At 45.8% G+C, this 21781-nt stretch overlaps 1 protein-coding gene across 1 annotated transcript in view; it reads left to right on the forward strand.

Annotated features, from left to right (window-relative positions):
* The window catches only part of adamts3 (ADAM metallopeptidase with thrombospondin type 1 motif, 3), a 104687-nt gene that overhangs the window by 29936 nt on the left and 52970 nt on the right, over nt 1-21781 (forward strand). Inside the window, exon 5 of the mRNA XM_035166136.2 lies at nt 14949-15145. Coding sequence (XP_035022027.1) covers nt 14949-15145 — 197 coding nt within the window. The remainder of the gene's footprint in view (nt 1-14948; nt 15146-21781) is intronic.

Below are 21781 nucleotides of genomic sequence, written 5' to 3' on the forward strand. Positions count from 1 at the left end.
ACAGATCAGTTTGTGTGAGAGAAGAAACTCAGGTGGAAGTGCTCATCCAGCGAGGGACGAGTGTTATTATTATTATTATTATTATTATTATTATTATTAGTAGCATCCAAATGGAGATACACACAGAGAGGAGAGGGCTGGACGTGAACCTGTGTCACTCTTTTTATTTCACTCTTCCATTAAGTCATTGCAGAGCTTACATTTTATGAAATGATAAAAGAAATAGCTTCTTCTTTTTGTTTTCTTCTTATCTTTTGTCAACGCAATATTCAGGAAAAACTAGCGCAAGTAATATCCTGAGGCAATGTTATACCAAATTATCACTGTAAATATGACAGTAGTTCATAATTAATATTTTAATTAATAAGTGAATAAGTATTTCATTAATCCAGAGACTTGCCTATAACCTAACCCTTATCCCAACCTTTACTTAAACCTAAAACTAACCTTAACCTGACTTTAAAACATGTCTTCACTCTCAAACGTAAAGATTTACTTTATGCTTTTTGTTCCCATAAGGAAGAGACAAGTCCCCATAATGTGAATGTGTGAATAGATCTCGGTCCCCACAACATGACTATATACTATAGTTGTGAGGACACTCATTGGCATAATGCATTAGCTATAGCCCCTTACCTTAACCTTGACCTTGACCTTAACCTTCACCACTAAATACCTAACCCTAACCCTGGAACCAAGTCTTAACCCTCAAACAGCCATTTGAAAGTGAAAGTGAGGACCTGCCAAAATGTATTGAACCAAAAATTGGCCTTTATGACTATACACACACACACACACACACACACACACACACACACACACAGCCGCTCATGTCGACAGATGGGTGTGTAGGATGCCAGGGAAATGAGAATTACAGTAAGAGCAAATGTCTGAACTCCTCCGCGTGCCCCTGAGATCTTATCTGCTGTGATCTGGCCCGACGCCCGGGTCGAGGATTCACCCCGAGCAGCACTTGGATATTAGGTTTCATTTTCACATGCTAATGAAAGTGGAGTGAGGGGGACGGGGGGGACGGGGACGGGGAAGAGAAGAGATGGAGAAAAAGATCATCGCTGCAGAGGAGGAAAGTTGTGATTTATATTTGTCACACAGATGCGTTAAGCAGAGTGGGGGCTGGCGGAGGGAGGAGGAATTTGGTGAGCTGGCAGGAATGAAAAACATTCAAGGGAGGAAGAGACAAAAAGGTAAATGAGGATAGTCTGTAGTGGAGCACGAGGTTTTCACTGCTGCAGATCTGAAGCTGATCTCTACGAGAGCAGACAACTCACATGTGCATCTGAAGCACACATCTCAGGACTAGTTAGAGACACTCTTAGTTCATTTCAGTTTTGTTTATACCTAAAACTCCACATAAGGACACGTAACACAGTACGGTCGAGATACTTAGAATACTAGAGAAACCTGTTAGCTACCAAAATGAGTAAATACTTGGCAACAGTAACGTGAAGAAACCTCCGACAGAACCAGGAGACGGACGGGTCCAGAGTTTAGACTGTTTAGAAAAATGGACGTAGTCTTCTCCCTGTCTCCCTGTCTTCTCTCAAACTACCAGCAGGGGGCGACTCCCCTGGTCGTTTCTATAGAAGTCTCACTTTATAACGTCAGTAAACATTTATGTCTCAGTCTCTAGTTTCAAGTCTTCTTCAACACAGCTGATGTTCATTCAGTAAGTTATGATCATTTAGAGTCAAAGAGACAGTGTTGGGGCGAGGGTGTCATGTGATTGACAGCTAGTATCGTCCAATGGGCTTCTATTGGTTTTCTATTGATTATTCCATCGAGTAATCGGATAAGAAATACTTTTGTGTGTGTGAGTTGATGCCCCCTTCTTTCTCCTCCCGGCTGCAGCCTGTCACACACACACACTATAATTTCAGTGTTTACTATAACGTAGAAATAAATATGTATTGCTTGTTTGCAGGGATTTCCCCAAAAGCTGTGAACAGACGACGCTGAAAATTAAACACAACACTGATGATTATTTTTAATTAACAGTAAACAGCTTCAGTAAATTGAACTAACTGTGCACAGCTGCTACTCTGTGAAGTGTTTTGGTTTTTCCGACAGCACCTGAAGGCAGCACCGTAACGAAACTTATGGGCTAAATGTCGTTTGCATCGTAAACGGCGCTTTCTGTCGTCTTGGTTCCTTACTGTCTTGAAACACGCTCGTTGTGCGACAGTAATCGTCGTCCGTGTGAAACAGTGGCCACTGAGCAGGACAAGAGCTCGTCTACTCACATTCAGAGACTTTAAATCGATTATCTTTAGTAGTGGATTCACTCGAGTTACTCATGAATCGTTTCAGCTCCAGTCTGTAGTGAGAGGATCTGCAGAGTCATGTCTCCTCGCCGGGCCTCAGGATTTCTTTGATTTCCAAAACAGCCGCAGCTCCACAGAGGCTTTCCGAGGTCTGCATGAGGCCGGTGGTGTCAGAGGAAGATGCAGTTTCACAACGTGTTTCCAGGTGAAGCAGAGGGAGCTTCTTTCTGAGACAGGGTTTTGTCAGGAGCTGGTGCCTGAGAGGAAGAGGACCAGAACATTTTGTTACTCGTAAGAGATGATTCTCTGTGATTCTGAGAACTGTGATGAGTCACGAGCTGGAGGACGATGCACGGTGACACCAGCCCTGTGGTTAACTTGTGAGGCTCAGCTGCTAGGTTCACAAAGGCCAAGTGGCACAGTGCGCACCAGAAGGATAAAAGTCACCTCTATTTAAAACTTTCTTTTCTTTGAACTTCCTTTGAGGACTTCCAGTGAACTTCCTGTCGACTCCAGATAATTTACTGCAGCTGATGAGTTGATGGGTTGGTTTCGGTTCGCTCCTCGTGTTTGCTCATCCCCAGTGGGATTCACTGCAGTTTTCAACTTTCAGCTTGTAAAACAGCCAACATCCTTATAAACGACCCATTTCCAGTAATGCACCAGTCATAGATCCACATGTCTGCTGTGACACCTCCTCTATCGTCTCTACAAGCTGCTTTCACACACTGAACTCTGGAGAATCTCCTAAACTCTGGTGAGAGATGAAAGCAAATGTTTGAGTGAGAAGCTCCAGATTTCTCTCTGGGAAAGAGAAGAACCTCCTGCTGTGTTGTAACCTCTGGAGAAAGTCTGGACCCAGTGGTGAGAACAAACCTCCTTCAGCTGCACGAACCTGTCTTTGCACTTAATGTAGAAAAACTACACAAACATATATTAGGTCCAAGTCGATAAAGAGATAATTAAATGGTGTAGACATCACATTGACCGACCATCATCAGTATCTTTAACCAGGGGCTGCTTAGCTTTAGCTGACCAGCGTTATTCATTAAGAGATAGCTCCTGAAGACTTCTCCATCCATCCATCATCCCACTTCCCCCTGAGGGTGCCAGGGGCGGCTGGATCCATCCAGACGCCGAGCGAGAGGCGGGGGTTCACCAGCGTCTCACAGGACACAGAGACAAACAACCATTCACTCCCACATTCGCACCGTCGGCCCATTTAAAGTCTTCAATTCTCCGAACCCCATCGTGTATTTCCGCTCTGTGGGAGGAAGCTGGAGAAAAGCCCACGCAGACCCACCAGAACCTTCTTTCTGCTGCTGTGCCGCCAATTAACAGTTTCTCCAGCAAACAGTTGATAACGAAGGTTGAACATCTGTCGACACAGTTTGAGTTTCTTCCCCCGTCTTGTTGGGATCCATTTGTTGCCAGCACGGTTCTGATGTGGGATCAAACTGTGTGAACAGCAGCGTGTACTCTGCACATGTTGATTCCTTTTGCTGCCGTGCCACTTGGTAACGTTAACACAACCTCACTCAGTCTGTTGTGTTGTTTGCAGCAGCAGTTATTTACCATCAATTTGAGACTCGACATCTTCAAACTCAGGCTCCACAACAACAGCTTTGTGTTTTCAGATAGTTTTGTGATATCTTGACTTTGCAGACAAAATAAAAAAAACACAGTTCAGACAAGCCACTGCAGCGAGTGTGATGAGGCTGGGATCTCATTTATTTTGTCTTGACCTCACAAAAGTTGTTTTTCAGTCTCTGCACAAAGCTCAATGCTGCAATTGGAAAACAAAAAACAAAATATATATATATATATATATAAGTAACTGCTGTGTCTATTTCATGGAGTTTTTTGGATGAATAGCTTTTTGCCCTGATGTCTCTTGATAAGAGCGAATGAATCCTCGGCACCTCCCACCTGATGAAGCATGACGAGGATAAAACAGACACATCACCCTTTGATTGCTATCGGCCGCATGTGACTCAGATTACAGTGTGTGCCAGTGAGATGTGTGTGTTGATCAGGGAAAAGCAATTTACCTTCAGTGATTCAGAAACGTGAGCGGTTATGGTGTTTGTTTGGGTGTTGTTACTGAGGATGGTTCCACTGGTGTGATGTAAACAGGAGTGTGTCCTCCCTCCTCAGGAGTGTGTGTGTGTGTGTGTGTGAGTGTGCGTTTGATATGAAGTCTCCTGCAAATCCTCAACCTTCACATTGGATGCATGTTAAATCCCGAGATAAGAAACGGGCCGAGCACGACACTCTGCAGCGCCGTTACCAGAGTAAATCAGTCTCTAAAGAAGCTGATCGTGCTCCGTCTGATAGCTCTGCCCTCCTCCGTCTGCACCATGAAGCAGCAGATTGGGGAGATATTTTCCACATTGCCTCACGTCTTCAGACGTACGAACCCCGAGTACGTCTGATGAGTTCTTTCCATTTGAAACCTGGTGATAATTAGCTACTCCGGCCCAAGCCAAGGATCTGGAGGCAGGATGGAAAAGACCTTGGGATCGTTGAGCAATATTTTGAACCCAAAAAAACACCCGATTGTGTGTACTCCTCTGACTCGCTGTGAATCATCCATTCGCTTTTCCAGAAGTCAGATGGCAGCTGGACGGGGCTCGTGTGGATCTCGCTCTTCTTTCCATTCACGCTGCCTGCTGGGAACAGCCAAATACTTAACATTCTTGTTGCTTGTTGTGATACTACATCCTCCGTGTCATTGACAGATACAGATGCAGAGGCATGACTCCATCTGTCCATGTGACACACAACAAATGATTTGTGTGTTGTTTGCGTCTCATTGCCTGATTAAAGTGTCTTTTCATTGTGTTAGAGCTTCGATAACGCAATGTGTGAGTCGAGGAATGACGATCCTGCTCTCTGAGTTGTTTGTGACTAGTTTCAGAGTTTGTATCTCACTGCTCTATTTTATCATCTTACTCACTTGTTATTTCCTGCCCAGTTATTTCCTCTAAATTTTTTATTGGCAGTAAATTGACGGATCTTGATCCTTTGTAGGAGTGTGATGCTTCTTTCAGTTTGACTGAATAATCGGAGGATCTTTTCTCTTTTCACTGCATTTCAGTCTTTATCAGCAGATGCACTCAGGTGTTATTCACCAGGTTTAAAGCTACAGATGATATATCAGATGGTATTTATTTATTTATTTTTGTACTTCTGCCTAAAGAGGTCTTTGACACCAGTTAGAGTTTATTGGATTATTAAACTAAATTAAAGTTTTGCTGACAGTTGCAGGGCGGATCTCATGAATCAGCCAACAGGAATGAGGTCATGTCTCTGATTGACTGGTGCTCTCGCTCCACAACGTAGAACTGAGCGTCTGCAAAACCAAAGAGCTGGTGGCCGACTTTGGAAGAGACAGTAAAACTCTCTCCCGCCTCTGACCATCAACGGTCTGGAGGTCGAAAGACTGGACAGTTTCACGTCCTCTCTGAAATGTGATGACGACTCCATCTGCATCAAAAAACTTCCTTTCCAGAAACTGCAGATCTCCAGAGCTGCAATAAAAGTTCTCTCACTTCTCTGTGTCTTCGAGGTACAGCGACTCCACAGCTCAACACAGAAAGCAGCCGAACAGAATCGTTTGCATTGCCTCAAAAAATCATCAATAGCAAACTCTGACATATACGAAACTCACATTCAGCGCAGGGGTCTAAAAATACTGCAGGACTCTACGCACCCTGCCAACCCTCTTAATACCCCCAGGGAAGAGACTCAGGGCCATCAAAACTAAGACTTCCTGTTTCCTCAGCAGCTCCGACTGCACAACCATCAAGTCACTAAACGTCTCCTCGATCCTGCATCAGCACTTTACAAAACTGAATTTTACTGTGTTTTGTAACTTAAAGCACCGGACGTCCTATTCTGTTTTTAATAGATTTTACTGTATTTTTATTCTGTATTTAATCTGTATTTTAGATCCACGGATGTAAGTTATGTTTTTACCAAACAACTGAGTTGTGTGGCAATAAAGTTTTGAATCTTGAATAGAATCTTGAATCTAAAGCACCGAAACATCTTTGAAATTAAGATAAAAGATAAACTAATACGGACGAGAGAAACTACAGATCGCTGCCAAGGCTACAAGCATTAATTTTACTCAAATACTCGATTAATATAGTGGTTCATGAGAGAAAGAACTGAAACAAGGTTAAAATATAATGCAACTCCACTTGGAACTGTATCCGCACTAAAGATGGAATCCCACTCATTTGGTCCGGGACCCAACCCTCCACACGGTTTCAGTTTTCCTGCCAATGAAAGAACAAACAGGACTAAAAAAAAACGGTTCCATTCACATCACAGGATTTCACTTCAGCGTTTTTTAATCATTTGTGTTGGGCCGAGAGTGGAAAGTGTTTGTCACTTGACCTTTTCAGCGATGACATTGGGCCGGTTGTTCTTTTAAGAGAAAGAGAGAAAAAAAATAACGGATGCAGGTCACCAAAATATATTGAACTCCCTGAAAGGAAATACAGTGAGCATTTCTTCCCCAGAGGCCGTTCGCACCCTCCCATGAATGAAGCCTAAGTTTTGCAGCATGCTGTAACTGACCGACGCTAACAAGGCCCGGCGTTGTCTGGCCCCCGGCGCTCGCTGGGCTCTCCCTCCGCGCTCGCACACAAACACACCCCCGCACACGCTGGAGATTCTGTTTCCCCAACTACTACGACTCGACAACAGATAAGCAAGCAACAGAGACACACTCAGAGTTTGTGTGGGCGTGGACGGGTTCGAGTGACAGGAAACGCTCGACGCACTCGGGGGTTGAGAAGGTTGAGTCGTCTCTCGTGTTTCCTGCAGGTTTGGAGATTTACTCACATGGTTTAGCATTAAGACTGGAAGCAAGAGAAACGGCTCGAGTAAAAGTATGACGATCAAACATCTGTTCTCACCAGCTCAGGTTTTTCTTCAACTCATACATAAAGAAAAATCAATACTTACATAAATGTTTTATATTATCCAGTGGCATAATTTTTTTATATTTATGTGTCGATATTTCTGCTACAGGAGTCTGTTCTCGCTAGGAAGTACTTGCTCGCTGTGGTAAATATGTTTCTCTGTAATATGATAATGTCTCAACCTCACGATGTAAAGAGCCTTGAGAGATAATCTGTGTTTTCAAGTGTTTCCTCTGAAAAAAACAAGATGAATAAATCTCATTAAAACCCTTCATCTCAGACTGAAGACCAGGTGAAGAGATAAGATTTGAATCAGATTCAAAACTCAGAAAGTTTTCCACCATTGTCTCATTCCTCTCACCTCAATCAGATGAATGTGAAGCATGGATCTCGTGCTCTGAAGAGTTGATGTGGAACAAACTCAGCTGCAGTAGCTGTCGACCTGAGGGACTCACGGTGATATCTGACCTGATCAGAGCAGGTCCTCGTGCCTTTGAGGGACACATCAGAGACCGAGCCAGTGAAAAGCTTTCCTTCACAATCACATAATCAAGGAGACACACGAAGCTTTAGCTGTGTTTCTTTCCTCGAGTCACTTGTAAAGGTTATTTATAAATGTTAAAGTTCATGAAAGTCAAAAAGCAGAAAGCCTGTGGTGAAGGAAGTTCCTCTCACATACTGTGCACGCAGCAGCTAGTCTCACACAGGCGGCCAATCAGAGCAAACCCTTTACAGTAATTACACTATACACTATAATTAAAATCATGAGCCTGAATATGAGCAGAATTTGTCTTCGTAGCAGTTCGTGTGCTCCTGACAGTAATGAGCCACGGAGCTGATGTCATGTTCACCTGAAGACTGGAGTCAAACACATGGTTACAGCACATATGAGACTCAGAAGCATTTTCAACGTCAAGGCTGAGATATGATTCTTAATTCTTACGTTGTCATGGTTCTTCTCTGCTGTGACCGAGAGCTTTCATGAGATTTGTTTCTCTGTCACATACATGCATTCAGGATCCATCTGTCGGAGCCGAGCATGTCGGGAAACCGTCAGTCAGCTTCCCTCCCTGGTCTGTTTGCATAGTGTGAAGTATGTTTGATGTCAGGAGGGAGGTTTTGAGTCTTTCATGTTATCTGCCTGCATTACCTCCTGTGGAGATGCAACATGTGACATTAATTCTGGTATGACAACAGGGATTTATTGCAACATGATAATAGAGTAGCCCCGGGGGGGGAGATGGCTTTGATTCCGACGACAAACATTGACTCGGGTGTTAAATCCTCCAGCAGGTGGTGAGATAAATGTTTTCAAAGGGACATTTTTATTGTAATGAGCAGATTTTTAATGTTTTATTCATGTGCGCTCGCGTCACGTCTCTGTATGTGTGTGTATGTGCACGTTTGTGAATTGGACTTGAGGATGTTCCTGTTTGTTTTGTGATGAAATCAGTGAGAATAAAGGAAAGTTCTGGACAATGATGAGATGAAAGTAGCTAATAACGCCTCCGTAGCACCCGGGTAGTGCAGAGTCACCTGGGAACTCTCTGTGGGTTTGTCAGTGTTAACCACACCGTGTTAGCCACACCGTGTTAGCGACACCGTGTTAGCCACACCATGTTAGCCACACCATGTTAGCCACACCATGTTAGCCACACCATGTTAGCCACACCATGTTATCATTGGCGTCATTAGAGCAGCTTAATGGCCCCAGAGCATCTTCTCTTAAATCTTTTTAAGGCTTCATCATTCAGCAAGTTATCAATCAACGTTCTGCTCAGTGTAGTAATTTACAAACTCTACTGGCCTTTAACAACAATGGTACTTTGATCCACTTGATTTACGTTGTCTTGCCTGAGGCAAGGGGGGAGAATGGCTGATTGCGTTAGTCAACAGCAACAACAGTGTTGTTTTGGTTTGACGTAGGGCCCCCAGAAGGGTCCCTTTTTGCTTGGGCCCCTCGAAGTCCCTGGGACGTTTGTGCTGGTTGCTTAGCAGCTGTTTGTCAGTCTGGAACTTGACGTCCCTCAGGATCTGAGCTTCGTTGTTCCCACCGTCTTTCGGGGGCTCGGGGTTCCTCGAGTCCATCTTGGGCCCAGATGTTCTCCTTCACTTGTCTCTCACAAGAACTGATAATAAGACACTGTCTGTCATTAACGCTCCTTTGCTTTTGCTACGAAGTTTACTTTCTCTGGCGAAGCAGCCGGGACTTAGAAATCATTAGCGATGCTTTAACATAAGGCCCAGTGGGGGCAGGAGTGTTGGCTTCAACCTCATGCCTCAAACTCCCCGTGAGCCTATTAACAGTGAAGCCGAACCTTCAGGTGGGCCACGGAGAATGCACTTAGACACCCCCCCCCTCCCCTCCAGCTCCGAACCACAGGCCTGCATGGGGCCTCCACTGTGAGACGTGGCTGTGCCAGCATCTTTCCTCCTGTTGTGGTGGACTGTTGGTAATTACTGCTGTTGTAGCTGCTGTCACCGCTCATTTTCAACTGTATTGAGGCGGGGGGGAGAGAAAAGGGGCTAAAAAAATATTACCTCAGTCATAAAGGCCTGTGTAATTATGCCGGGTTTATGTGCCCCAGGGAGCCGACAATTCCCTCACATGACAATTAAAGTGGCAGCAGTAAATCCAGTGCAGGTCCAGAACACCTCGGCACAAGGACCACCACACCGGCAGCACGTAGCGAAACTATAAGTGACGGTAACTTTGCTTAAAACAAAAACAAGTTGTCAACCAAGAAGGATTTGCAGCACTAATGGCACTGGTCACATACTGGTTTGTTATGGTCCGTACTGCTCGAGACGTTTGGAGCTGGAGCTGATGAGAAAGAGACGAGAGAGAAAATGCCCGATCAGCAGCGTGTTCAGCAAACAGCTTCGAGCCTTTAGAAGGAGAGAATCAAGCTGACCCAGCAGACGCTGTCGTTAATACTGCCGAGGCCAGCTTCTCTCCATGGAGGCTGGGTTCAGAGTCGCAGTGGCCTCATCATCAGTATTGTGTTACCTGAAAATACATCCTGAAATTACCTTAAATATATAAAATTATATGTTGATAAATGAGCCAAACTGCAAACACACGTCACTGTCACCTCAGTATCTTTGCATCACAACTTTCTCCAGGATGCTTCATCTCTGTGCATCTGCAGCTCATGTTTAATCTAATCTGCATCGTTTCTAATTACCCATTCATAATTTGTTTGACATTTCATTCAACAAACTGTCAGCAGGATTATACAAAAACTACTGAACTGGTTTTCTTTAACTTCTACATGTCTGCAAATATTCATCCAAATGTTGTAAGAAATCTTAAATCAATATCTAAAGACTAATCCAGGCGTAGATTCAAAACCCTAAATACCAAAATGTGATTGTGTAGAAACCTCCTGATTCTGGGCTCCACTGACAATGTGTCTGAAAATGTTGAAAGTTCAACAAAGTTCAACGTTTTTTAAAGCACAAAAAGACCAAAAACATGAATAATTATTACTCATCCTTTCTGCAGGAAGTGAGTTCTGCCCTGGCAGCGGATGTTTCCCGGTCCAGCACTGATCCGTGGCTCTGTGGCCTCAAACCGCCAATTGACAACAAGTGAACCATTTAAAACGAGTATTTACCAGACGACCACAATGACGTCTGTTCTTTTACCCAAATGATATCATTACTTTCTGCGGCTGAGTCATGTGACATGTGGCTGTCTGTCTGTCAGGGCCCCCCCCCACACGTTTTGATGAGGCGTCCCGTGTCCTGCTTCGTTTGGCGAAATCCTTTGAGATTGCCTCCTTTGAGAACAGCCACATTCAGGGTGACGCTCTACCCATGATCCTTTGCTATTTCCACGGCCCATGAGCTCACACTAAGCCTAAACCTCCATCAGGAAGCCTGTGTGAAAGCGGAGCCGTGCCGCTCGCACCTGCTGATGTTGCAGCCTAACGCATGAAAGCTGGAGGAGGAAATGCAGTGTTTGATTGATGTTACAGTTCACGACAGAGACGTGAGCGTCTGATGATTTCACGTCTGAAACGATCCTTTCAACATCAAGTCTCACCAACTTAACGTAACTGTTATAGTTTGAACTTTAAAGCTTCTCCTCAGTTGCTCCCACACTGCTTTTACTCCCAATTTTGCCACGAGCCAAATGACTTTCAGCTCACACAATGAAGTTTATGTAAATTCCCGGCCTCAATCTTAATGTGCATTTCCGTATCATTTCAATCCTGCCGTCCCGCTACATAGCAGAAACAGATAAAAGGATTATGAGCCGTATTTTATGCAGAAATGCTGCTTAATGTTGCTGTAATACCCGGGATGCATGTTGGGCATTTCTCCACGGATGAGACGCTGAATGCCTTTTTTCTTATTTGTCAGCCGCACTAACGTTTAGAAGATCTGCAGAAGCTTTGTCCCACTTGTTTATGCATTTGAATATAGGCAAGCAAATGCAAATTTCCCCTTTTGGTTTTACTATAAATAACGTGTCACTCTTGCAATGCATCTGTGTTCCTCGTATTAACGGGGTTGCCGGAACGTGCGAGCATCTGTGAAGGCTGCAGTATGGATATTTATGCCATCGCAGCAGACACAGTAGATTTCCACTCCAGGCTGATGGCGAGCTGCCTGTCGCCTACCTCTGGGCCATTTTTAGCCCTGGGGCGGCTCTGGCTGGCCTCGTTGCCACCTTGCTCCGTGCCACGTGTGGGCAGGAGCTGGCCGGGGGCCCCTCCCGTCTCCTGGGCTGCTGCTGCTGCTGCTGCTGCTGACGGTGCGGCCCCCGGGGGACAGGGCGATGGGTGGGGGCTCGCCGCTGACTGAAGCACACTAGTGGTCTTAAGGAGCGCTGCTGAGGGGAAGTCCTGTGCGTTTGAAGTAGGGACCTCAGAAAGCCTGTTTACTCTAGGGGGGGAGGGGGGGGGAGCTGGCCCGCTGCACAAGAATGCCTGTGTCATGACGGGAGCGGCGGAGGGGAGGAATGTGCTCCACAATCCCAACACTGTCGGAGACGGGCCACGGCTGAGGTGGCAGCCATTTCTCACTATTTATTTTAGCTCCCGCTCCACTCAATCACCGGCCCTGTCTGCGGCGCTAAGCATCCCTGGAAAAATGAAAAATGGCTTGTGCTTTTATTTATGGCCTGAGATTTCTACGCTTGTGCCAGACACCTACAGGCTGTTGATGAAATGTCAAGAATTTGAATTTTTGCAAAATTAAATTATTTATCAGGGTGCAGATATCTCGGAGGCACTGGAGAGATTATTTTTTTAATATTCAGATAATTTGAACATGCGAGTGAGGACATCTCCAGCTGAGACCCCCTGGGAATGTCTTTATCTGCTTCTAAGGGTTCTGAAGTGTTAATATCCCAGCGTGAGATTGAACGGTTATGAATAAATGCCTATATTCGTCTCCATGGGATATTTCCAACGGGACTGAAGAGCAGCGAAGGTCACTTTCAGTTTGGAGCTCCGACACATTCGTCAGGTTGAGCCGAAGCCCATGAAATGAGATTTGTTTTGACTCGCCCCGCTGCCAAATGTTCTAACACGGCAGGATGATGGCTTACCAAAACGTCTCTAATACACAGGCCACTCTTGAGTCCCTGTGACCTTTGTTTACCGAGCCCTGGCTTGTTTGGAAATGGGCTGCGTGAACCTGCGTGAACCCAATTTTCTGTTCAAGGCCGGCGCTGTGTTGCCGAAGGGCCACGGGCAGACGTTTATGGACATTACCACGGAAGAAGACCTCCCTCGCCTCCGGTTTATATTCAATATTATGGTCAGAATGAAGATCTGCTGGTGTTGAAATGCACAGGGACCCATCACATGCACAGCTGGAGACCAGAGAGGGAGATTTTATTCAGTTGTCGCTCGTCCAGGGGTCTGATGACTGTCACAGGGTTCACGTCATTCTTTGCTTGCTGTAGAAATGATTGCAGGGTTTTCACATTCAGACGGTCGACAGAAAATTGTAGATAATTTTCGTTTCTGATGGAAACATTAACGAGTCGAATGGCAGCGCTTCTGTTATCGAAGAGTTTCAGAGTTGAACAAACTTTGGAGTAAAAGTTTCTGAACGATGTTGTAGTGACAGCCTCAGAAAACAACCTCCTCCGCCTGAGCACCTTGGATAAACACGGAGGGTTCACAAACACCCGATCTCAACTTAAAGATGATCTGAGATTAATGTGAAGCACGTACAAAACAAATATAAACATAATGGAGGTAGAATCACAAGCAGCCACAGAGAAACTCACCCTGATCATTTATCCACATCGCTGCCAAGAATGTCCCCGCTGGGGTTTGAACCTGCGTCTCTCCGGCCTGTTACGACCAACCGAGCTGCTGCTGCTGCCCCGAGCATCTTAATTCTGTCATTATAGTGGAAAATGAAATCTGCAGAGCGAGTGTCGAGGGATTTCTGTGGCCACCCTCTGGTCGGGGATTACCCCTGGGACCAGATGAAGGTTTTCATCCCAGCAGTTGTCCCCTGGAAGCTGGACAGAGACGCTCAGAGTGTAGAGCTCGGCTGTAATAAGGGACATTAGTGTCTTCATCAGAAAGGAGAAGCGGTTTCATTGGTCTGATTCTGTACAACTCCGATTATTCACTCTCATATCGAGTGGAGACGGACGCTGCTTTAGAGACAAACCTGTCATTCATGACTGAATGACAGTGAAGAGTTTGAACGACCTGAACACGCTCGGCCGTGCACGAGCTGCTCTCACACACGTGTTGTCCTTGTTGCTCAGGTTCATTGAGCAGCAGCATGTGGACATGAAGTATCATTAGCTGTGTGTCGTGCAGCAGGTTGTATGTTCACACATCTCACTGGTTGTGTTACTGCCTCTCAGGCACGTTCACTGCTGCAGGATTCATTCTGTGCTGACTGAGTGAAAGATCCTTTTCATGAAAGTATTGTTTTTAATTAAAGTTTTGCTTATTTCCAGCTGGAATCAACTTATATGCAAAGACTAATACTAATCTGACAACATTTAAAATATATAAACTTGTAGGTGTTACAGGGCCACGTTGATGGAATCTCAAACTTCAAGTTTTGTTTTGCTCCAATAAAAAAACATTTTCACGTTGAATCAATCAGTGTATGAATTATTTGACTGATAATCAATGAACATAATGCTCTTCACAGTTGAGTCCAAAGTGTCATCATCACTTTTTTCGATTTTTGCAACCAACTGTTGAAAGAAACCCAAATCTATTCAAACGAGATTGATTCATAACACACTTAGCTTGAAAGCTCCTCACTCCTTCATCCCCTTCACCTCCTTCATCTCCTTCACCTCCTTCATCTCCTTCATCTCCTTCATCTCCTTCATCTCCTTCATCTCGTTTCTTCACCGTGTGTTAGAATCACTCCAGTCAACAAAACCCTGACTCCGCCCTGCACATCAGATAATATCTAATCTGATCAGAGAGGAGACTTCAGATGGGTTTGAAGTCTAATGCAAACTGTGCGTATCCAATCAGGCAGAACTATCATTTCATAATGATGTCATGATGATGTAATTCCCATATGATCATGAGTTACTCCTCAAACCGAAGCTTGATGTGTCTTTTGTTTTATAATATGCAGAATATTTGTTGAAGTTGAGCTTAACTCTAAAAGTTAATCATCAGACGATGTTTCCTGATTTCAGGAACAGAGCAGGAATGTATATAATTCAACCTCTGACACACACAGTTGCTAAAACATCTGTATGATCTCTGTCCAGAACCACAGCTGGATGTACCCGGGACGCTCGACTCTGTGGCCCAGCAGGTCAACGCCACCATCAGCCGCCGCCGCCGCCGCCGAGACGCCGGAGAGGACGACTACAACATCGAAATCCTGCTGGGGGTCGACGACTCGGTGGTTCGATTCCACGGCAAGGAGCATGTGCAGAACTACCTGCTCACCCTCATGAACATAGTAAGTCACTGCCCCACTTTCTCTGTTTGTTAATATTCATACAAACCCTCACGTCGTTTTAAATGTTCACACGCTTCATAAAACGCACTTTGTTTGTTCCTGTCGTCCACAAACAAGCAGAGATTTTAACGAAGTCCAAAAAGCAGCATTTTAAAAAACTTCCTGTGTATCTGTGAAACGAAGCTCTGGGAATTGATTGAGAGACGTCTGCCCAGAACAGTTTGACTGGGACCACAGTGTCCTGCACTGCTGCTCCACAGATCTTTGTCTTTATTGCCACATTCTTGTCTGGACAAAGATATGTTCTCAAATAAATTTTTTAGTGGAGTGAGTTTTTTTTTTTTTTTTTTAATTAAGACCTTAGGGGCCAAATAAAAACTTGTTTGAAAACAAGCACCTAAAACCTGAGGGTTTTCTAAAGAGCTGCGACTTTTACTGAGCCCGTTATGTCTCAGCCTCTGGAGCAGACGGAGACGTACAAAACTAATTGGCTGCTTCTACATTTGTCTCACACTGGAAATCATTATATTTTCCCCTAAAGTTCAAGAAAAAAGGTTCAACTAAATCCTCCCACTTCCTCCTCCTCCTCCTCCTCCTCTTCCTCCTCCTCCTCCTCCTCCTCCCTCCTCTTCCTCCTCCTCCTCCTCCTCCTCCTCAAACATGTCTCCCAGGTCAGCAGGGACATCATCTGCGTCTGAATCTTCATCATTGTTTTCTGTCAACAAAGCTCTTCTGTAATCTGCTTCAACATCGTTCCCCTGAAATTTAAAAACTTAAATAAATAAATAGAGCGCTGAACAACCAGCTCCATTCCCCTTAGTGGATTCCACCTCTACTGAAAGCATTTCAGTGAATTAGGTACAAGCAAGATATTCTCTCTGCCACTGTTTGGCCGTAAAAACATCCATCTTAACATTAAGGTGTAGGAGCAACAGAAATAACGAACCTTCAGTTGTCTCTCTGGTTTATTCATGAGACGTGAGGATCAGGCAGCACTTGGTTCAGTTCTGTAGCTCAGAGCCTGAAACGATACGGAGGAGGATCAGCTCTGCTCTGCCATAACAATCACTTAGTCAGTGTGATCTCAATCTACGAGCCAGCAGCGTTTACACCTGTGGTTCCCCTGCGTTGTCTCACTGTTCATATTCTCAGCTGCTGGGAGCATCGAGCCAGACGTGGCCTCTGAAGGATCAATTACTCCTGCTCACACTCAAAGTGCTGCGCCGCTGAACCTGCAGCACCACCTTCTTCTGCGAGCTTCTGCTCTGGGTTAGCTTCACCTCAGCGGGGTCTTGTACTCAGTCGGTTCAGACAGTCGGTTGCCTCGGGGGCCACAGTGGAACGACAGTGTTTATCATCAGGGGGCCACAGAGAAGCTTCGCTAGTGGCGGGAGACGTCGGCCGTGCTCGCCACCGTTTGCTGGCTGCAGACCGAGGTGCTGCCCTAGTGAAGCATTTGGATGCAGACGGAGAAGCGCCACCGATTTCATGCTTCCTGCAGAGAGGCTGCTGCGGAGGCTGATCTTCAGCAACGCGTCGGCTGGGGATCTGAGCCTCCCTGAGGGAGCGCGGCTGAGATGAACATGACAGTTTATCACATATGCAAATGCACGCTAATCCTGATAGCCGTGTTTGTTTTGTGCTGCTGATGGCGTGGGGCAGAAAAACGACACTGAAAACATGCAGGCACTTTGGAAACGAGCGGCAGAATTCAAAGAGACAAAGCTAATCGTTGACAAGCAGGTTAGGTTCTGTTGTGGGATGACGAGTCAGCCATGAACAGGATTGTTCTGCTGCTGATTGTGTCAGGTTGATTTTGAGAGTGTCACAGGTTTTATCCTGGTTTGTGTGCCGAGTACAGAAAAGGGCTCGTTGTGCGTTTCCTGTGAACGTGTTGCTCCAGAAATATGTTATAATCCTTTTCAAACAGCGCAGCAGGAGATTTTCCTTTCAGATGCATTGATCACATCATTTTGTCTCCGCTCTTTTCTCTGCCGTCCTTTAGCTTTTGTCTGCATTGTGTTTGTCTGAGAACGTGGGGGAGATGAGGATCGTCCCCATCGCCTTCACCGGCTTCGGTACCGGTGACAGTTCTTTGTTCTCCATGTACAAACAGACTGAGGCTTTAGTGTTTTGGGAATGGAAGCAGTTTGGTTAGAAGAGGAGATGAATTGAATGTCCTGGGTTGAGCAGCATCACGTAGCAGTGACTGGAGGTTTAAAAGCTGCAGGCTCCACCGACTGGAAGGATTTCAACCGTTTGTTGGCCAGCGCTGTGATGAGTGTGACGCGCTTCTGTTCGCTGGGATCGGCTCCAGCTCCCTGCGACCCCGCGAGAAGTGGCAGAGCTGGTGGAGCCGTGGATGCTCAGGTCCCGTGAGTCCTGGAGTCTGGGTTCAGGTTAGAGAGTCTGTCAGGGAAAGGGACGAATCTTAAACAAAACTAATTCCATTCAAAAGGGACCAAGCGCTGAGAGTTTGGATTATTTTGTCAAACGTCCTCTCGTCTCCAGTCGCCGGGACGTGGAGAATCTGACTTCACCGGTGTTATCTGACATCAAAGTAACTTTACATCAAATCCAATCAACCTGAGATCAAACTACTGGCCGAGGTTGAGAGAAAGAGAGAGAGAGAGAGAGAGAGAGAGAGAGAGAGAGAGAGAGAGAGAGAGAGAGACATGAGTCAGCATCGTCTGCGTCCTCCTCTCTCTCTGCAGCTGAGATTCAGATTCATGGCAGACTCACGTATCACTGAGACTAAAGACGGACTGCTTTCATTTACACTGCTGCTCCTTAATGAAAAATCCATGATCTACGCTGCTTATCCTGTGAGAGACACACACACACACACACACACACACACACACACACACACACACACACACACCCTCATCCTCCTACTTATCACGACTGTCAGCGACGTTCACACACTTTGTTTTTGGGGGGGACATTTGTCTCCGTTGAATCAGTGACCTGAGCTCTGATCCGTCCAGGTTTTTCCCTCCTGCTTGATTTGTTGATTTGATGTTTTTGTCCGTCTGCACTTCACCTGAAGTCTGTGATCCAATGTAGTTATGAGTTCGTTCGTTCGTTTCTGTGACGTTCACATTAGAAATTAGTGAGACTCAAAGCTTATTATTAGATATTTCAGAATGTGTTGATTGATTTTGATTTCAGAACCTTTTTCTCCACATTTTTCTGGGGTTCGATTTGATCATCTGAGAGACGTGGACGTTGAGTGAGGAGGTTTTTGTGCCTTTCAGGTTTTCACACCATCTTCTTTCCTGCACTCATGAATAAAGATTCTGGCGTCCACAGGTGGATGAGTTTCAGGCCTTTGTGTGCACATGAAAAGCCGGCTGATGAAATTCCTTCCCCTGGATGTCCGAGATCAATATTTGCTTCACATCTGTCATTGAAGTGCTGGACAGAAGCTATTACACGTTGCCTCATGAAAAGTTATATCTCGCCTGGTCCGCTGTCTCCAGAAATGTGTCACCTCGAGATGGAATCAGTGTGTCGACAGACGATCAGGAGGAGTGGAGCTTTCTTCTTGTCCAGATGATGACCAGAAGTTTTCTGCAGAGTCAGAGGAGAAAGTTAAAAAGTCACAGTTTGATTGAAAGGATCCAAACAAAACTCCACTGGACCGAAACCAGTGAAAACACATGAAATGAAAGAATAACAGTGAAAACCAGCGATGGCTTGAAGAGCTGCCGGAGTCCGAGGCTCCACTTTGCCTCATTAGTGAACGCTCCTCCTCACGGGACACGGAGTATTGCATGCCTTTTATGGACCTCTGTTGGTCACATGTAGCTATTGCAACAACACTTACATGTAAATACCCTGAGTTCTAGTCTAGTTTGTAGTTGGAGGCTGTTTTTTTAATTTGGGCGGCATCACATTCAAGGGGTTTTTAATATTGTCTCATCTAAAATACAGTCCGTGGCAGCATCAATTAAACATGACTGTTACTAAGGTACATTTCATCACGTAGATCCCAGGTCCCTTCTTCTAATAATAAATATCACTGCAGCTCAAAACAGAATTCAAGTGGTGCACATTAGGACCAGAACAGGTGATGCAATACATCCATTCACATGCATTCATATCTATGCAGTGTGTGGACAGCAGGACGTTGCATCTGTCACGTTAAGGAACCTAAATGCAGATGAATCACAAGGACAGATCGAACAAACCTGGCAGTGGGTCGAACATACAAGGAAGAATCAGAGGAAGAAACACTGGAAGACTCCCAGACAAGCTGATGAGAGGACCTGGCAGCGAGGAGCACAGAGATTAAACACACAATCCTTTGCCGGCTGCGTCACAGCAGAACAACTAAGTCCCAACACGCAGGCTCCTGCAAATGTGTCCCTCCGTCCCCGAGACACGAAGGGTCCAACGGGTGGATCCTTCCCGGCCCAACCCTGTCCCAGGATTCATTGAGCTTCAGCGACAAATACCTTGAGTATCAGGCTTCAACTAAACCAAACAGGTACATGTGGTAACTGGGAAACAGGGGTAAGGGACGGGACGAGCCGGTGACTCCGATCACAGGAAGACTCTTTGGACCAGAATGTCTCGTTTCGGTTCAGCCTTCGCGTCTACGTGGTCCAGGAAGCAGGCGTTCTTCGTAGATGTTAGCTTGATGTAATCAAACTAGAAACACGACCAAGGTGTAACTGATGAATTGATCTCAGTTCCCTTGGTTTGTCTCTGGGACAGAACAGGATACCGTCTGTCTCTGTCTGTCGTCTGAGAGATCACGTCTTGTTTCCAGGTTTATTCTCTACTCGCCTACTGAACGTTATCTTCAGTTATTCCTTCATATAAACCCATGTAAACCTCTTGTTAAAACCTGCAGAGACGCTGAGACGGTTTCATCTGAGGTGAATCCTGCTGCTGCACGTTCCTCAGATCATGTTTAAAGTTTATTAACTCTGAAACTTTAAGGTCTTAACACTCGAGAGGGCAACACTTTACAAGGGAGGGTTTTGCAGTGGGAGCTGCCGTGTTGGAGGAATCGATCTCTAACAATCAGGCCCATCAGTCCCATCAGGCCCCCCCCACCCTCCCCGTCCCTTCCCAGTGATGTATTGTGGTCATTTGAAGTTATGACCCAGCGACCGTGAGCTGGATGAATAAAACTCCCATTAAGAGGAGGTGAGTGCTGATGTAAAAGTATGAAGGAACCTGCGATGTCCAACCTGGGAGAAAGATAACACATGGAGTAATTTCACCCCCCCACCCCCGGAGGAGAGGCTCGCGATGCAGCCAGCCCAGCGCTGCTCTGCCATCGGATCGGAGTTCAGTGTCAGAGGCGTTTATCTTTTTATATTTTAAATGAAACGCCCATTTGCGTCGTGGGTCATGTTCGGTCAGATTGTTGCTTCATAAAGTCCGAAGCTGTGAGTAATGGGGTCAACCAGACCTCGGGTGAAGCAGCCCTTTGGAGCTTCACTGCTCCTCCAGCTCCGCGGCAACTGAACAAAAGTCGATAAGGACGTAAAACGGTGCTCTGAGGACAATTTAGCACGTGAATACATGCTGCTGGAATATTCCTCTCCCTCCTCCTCTCAGCTCTGTGAGGACAACTCTGACATCCTGTGCAACGAGGCGAATTAACTCGGCGAGGAATCAGTGGGCCACAGAAAATGAGCCGCTGTGACGCAGCCTGTCGCTTCAGTCCTCGTCCTCCTGGTTGCTAATGAGATGTTGTCAGAGAGCTGGACCAGATGTTGATCTGCTCGCTGATTCGATTGGTTCTCAGTGTCCATGCGATCAGCGAGCGGCAAAACAGCAACGCTGAAGAACTGAGCCTTTCAAAGGTCGGCTGTCGATACAGAATACAGGTGTCTGTAATCTAGCAATCTAAGTTAATTACCTAATTTAAAACATGCAGTTACTCTCTTGTGTTGTGATGGATCTCGACTCCAGACTGGAGCGGGGAGCGAACCACATGCTGCTTCATCACAGGATTAGTTTGCATTTTGGGAAATGAGCTCATTTGCTTTCCTGTCAGGAGTTCGATGAGATCAATAGCACTTTCTAATGTTTTCTGATTCTGCAGCGGGAGCTCGGGGTCCTGCAGGCTGAGCATGAATACTGGCAGCAGTGGGAACAGCTGGTGTGGCTGCGTGCTCCACAGCAGCTTCTCTAAAGTTCACTAATTAACTCACTGCATCTTATCCCTGTAACTGAATGTACAAAACAACGTGTATAGTGGATATGTGAACACAGCAGGGGGGGGAATCTAATCTGCAGCACAGTTAATTGATCACTTCCTGTCTCTGTCTGCTGCACCCGGCTGCTCCTCCTCTCACCTGAAGAGTGAGGAGGACATTCTCCGGAGATTCCACTCAGGGAGCGGCAGGAGAAACACCTCATCACACGGTGCAGGTCTGACAGCAGCTGAGTGTGTTGCAGCTCATTCCAAGTGTGTGATGCATGAGAGGAAACGGCAGATTCACTTAAATCCCTTCGGGTATTTGTGATTTTAGGGAGAAGGTACATGCAGCTATTGATCTTCTCAGATGAGGCAAAAAAGCAAATGTTAGACTTTACCTGACCCCACACGGCGGTGCACAGATTAGGTTTAGAGAGCGAAGACACAAGATGAGACTTCACTGATCCCAG

Source organism: Hippoglossus stenolepis, chromosome 9 (assembly GCF_022539355.2).
Source record: "Hippoglossus stenolepis isolate QCI-W04-F060 chromosome 9, HSTE1.2, whole genome shotgun sequence".
NCBI lineage: Eukaryota > Metazoa > Chordata > Actinopteri > Pleuronectiformes > Pleuronectidae > Hippoglossus > Hippoglossus stenolepis.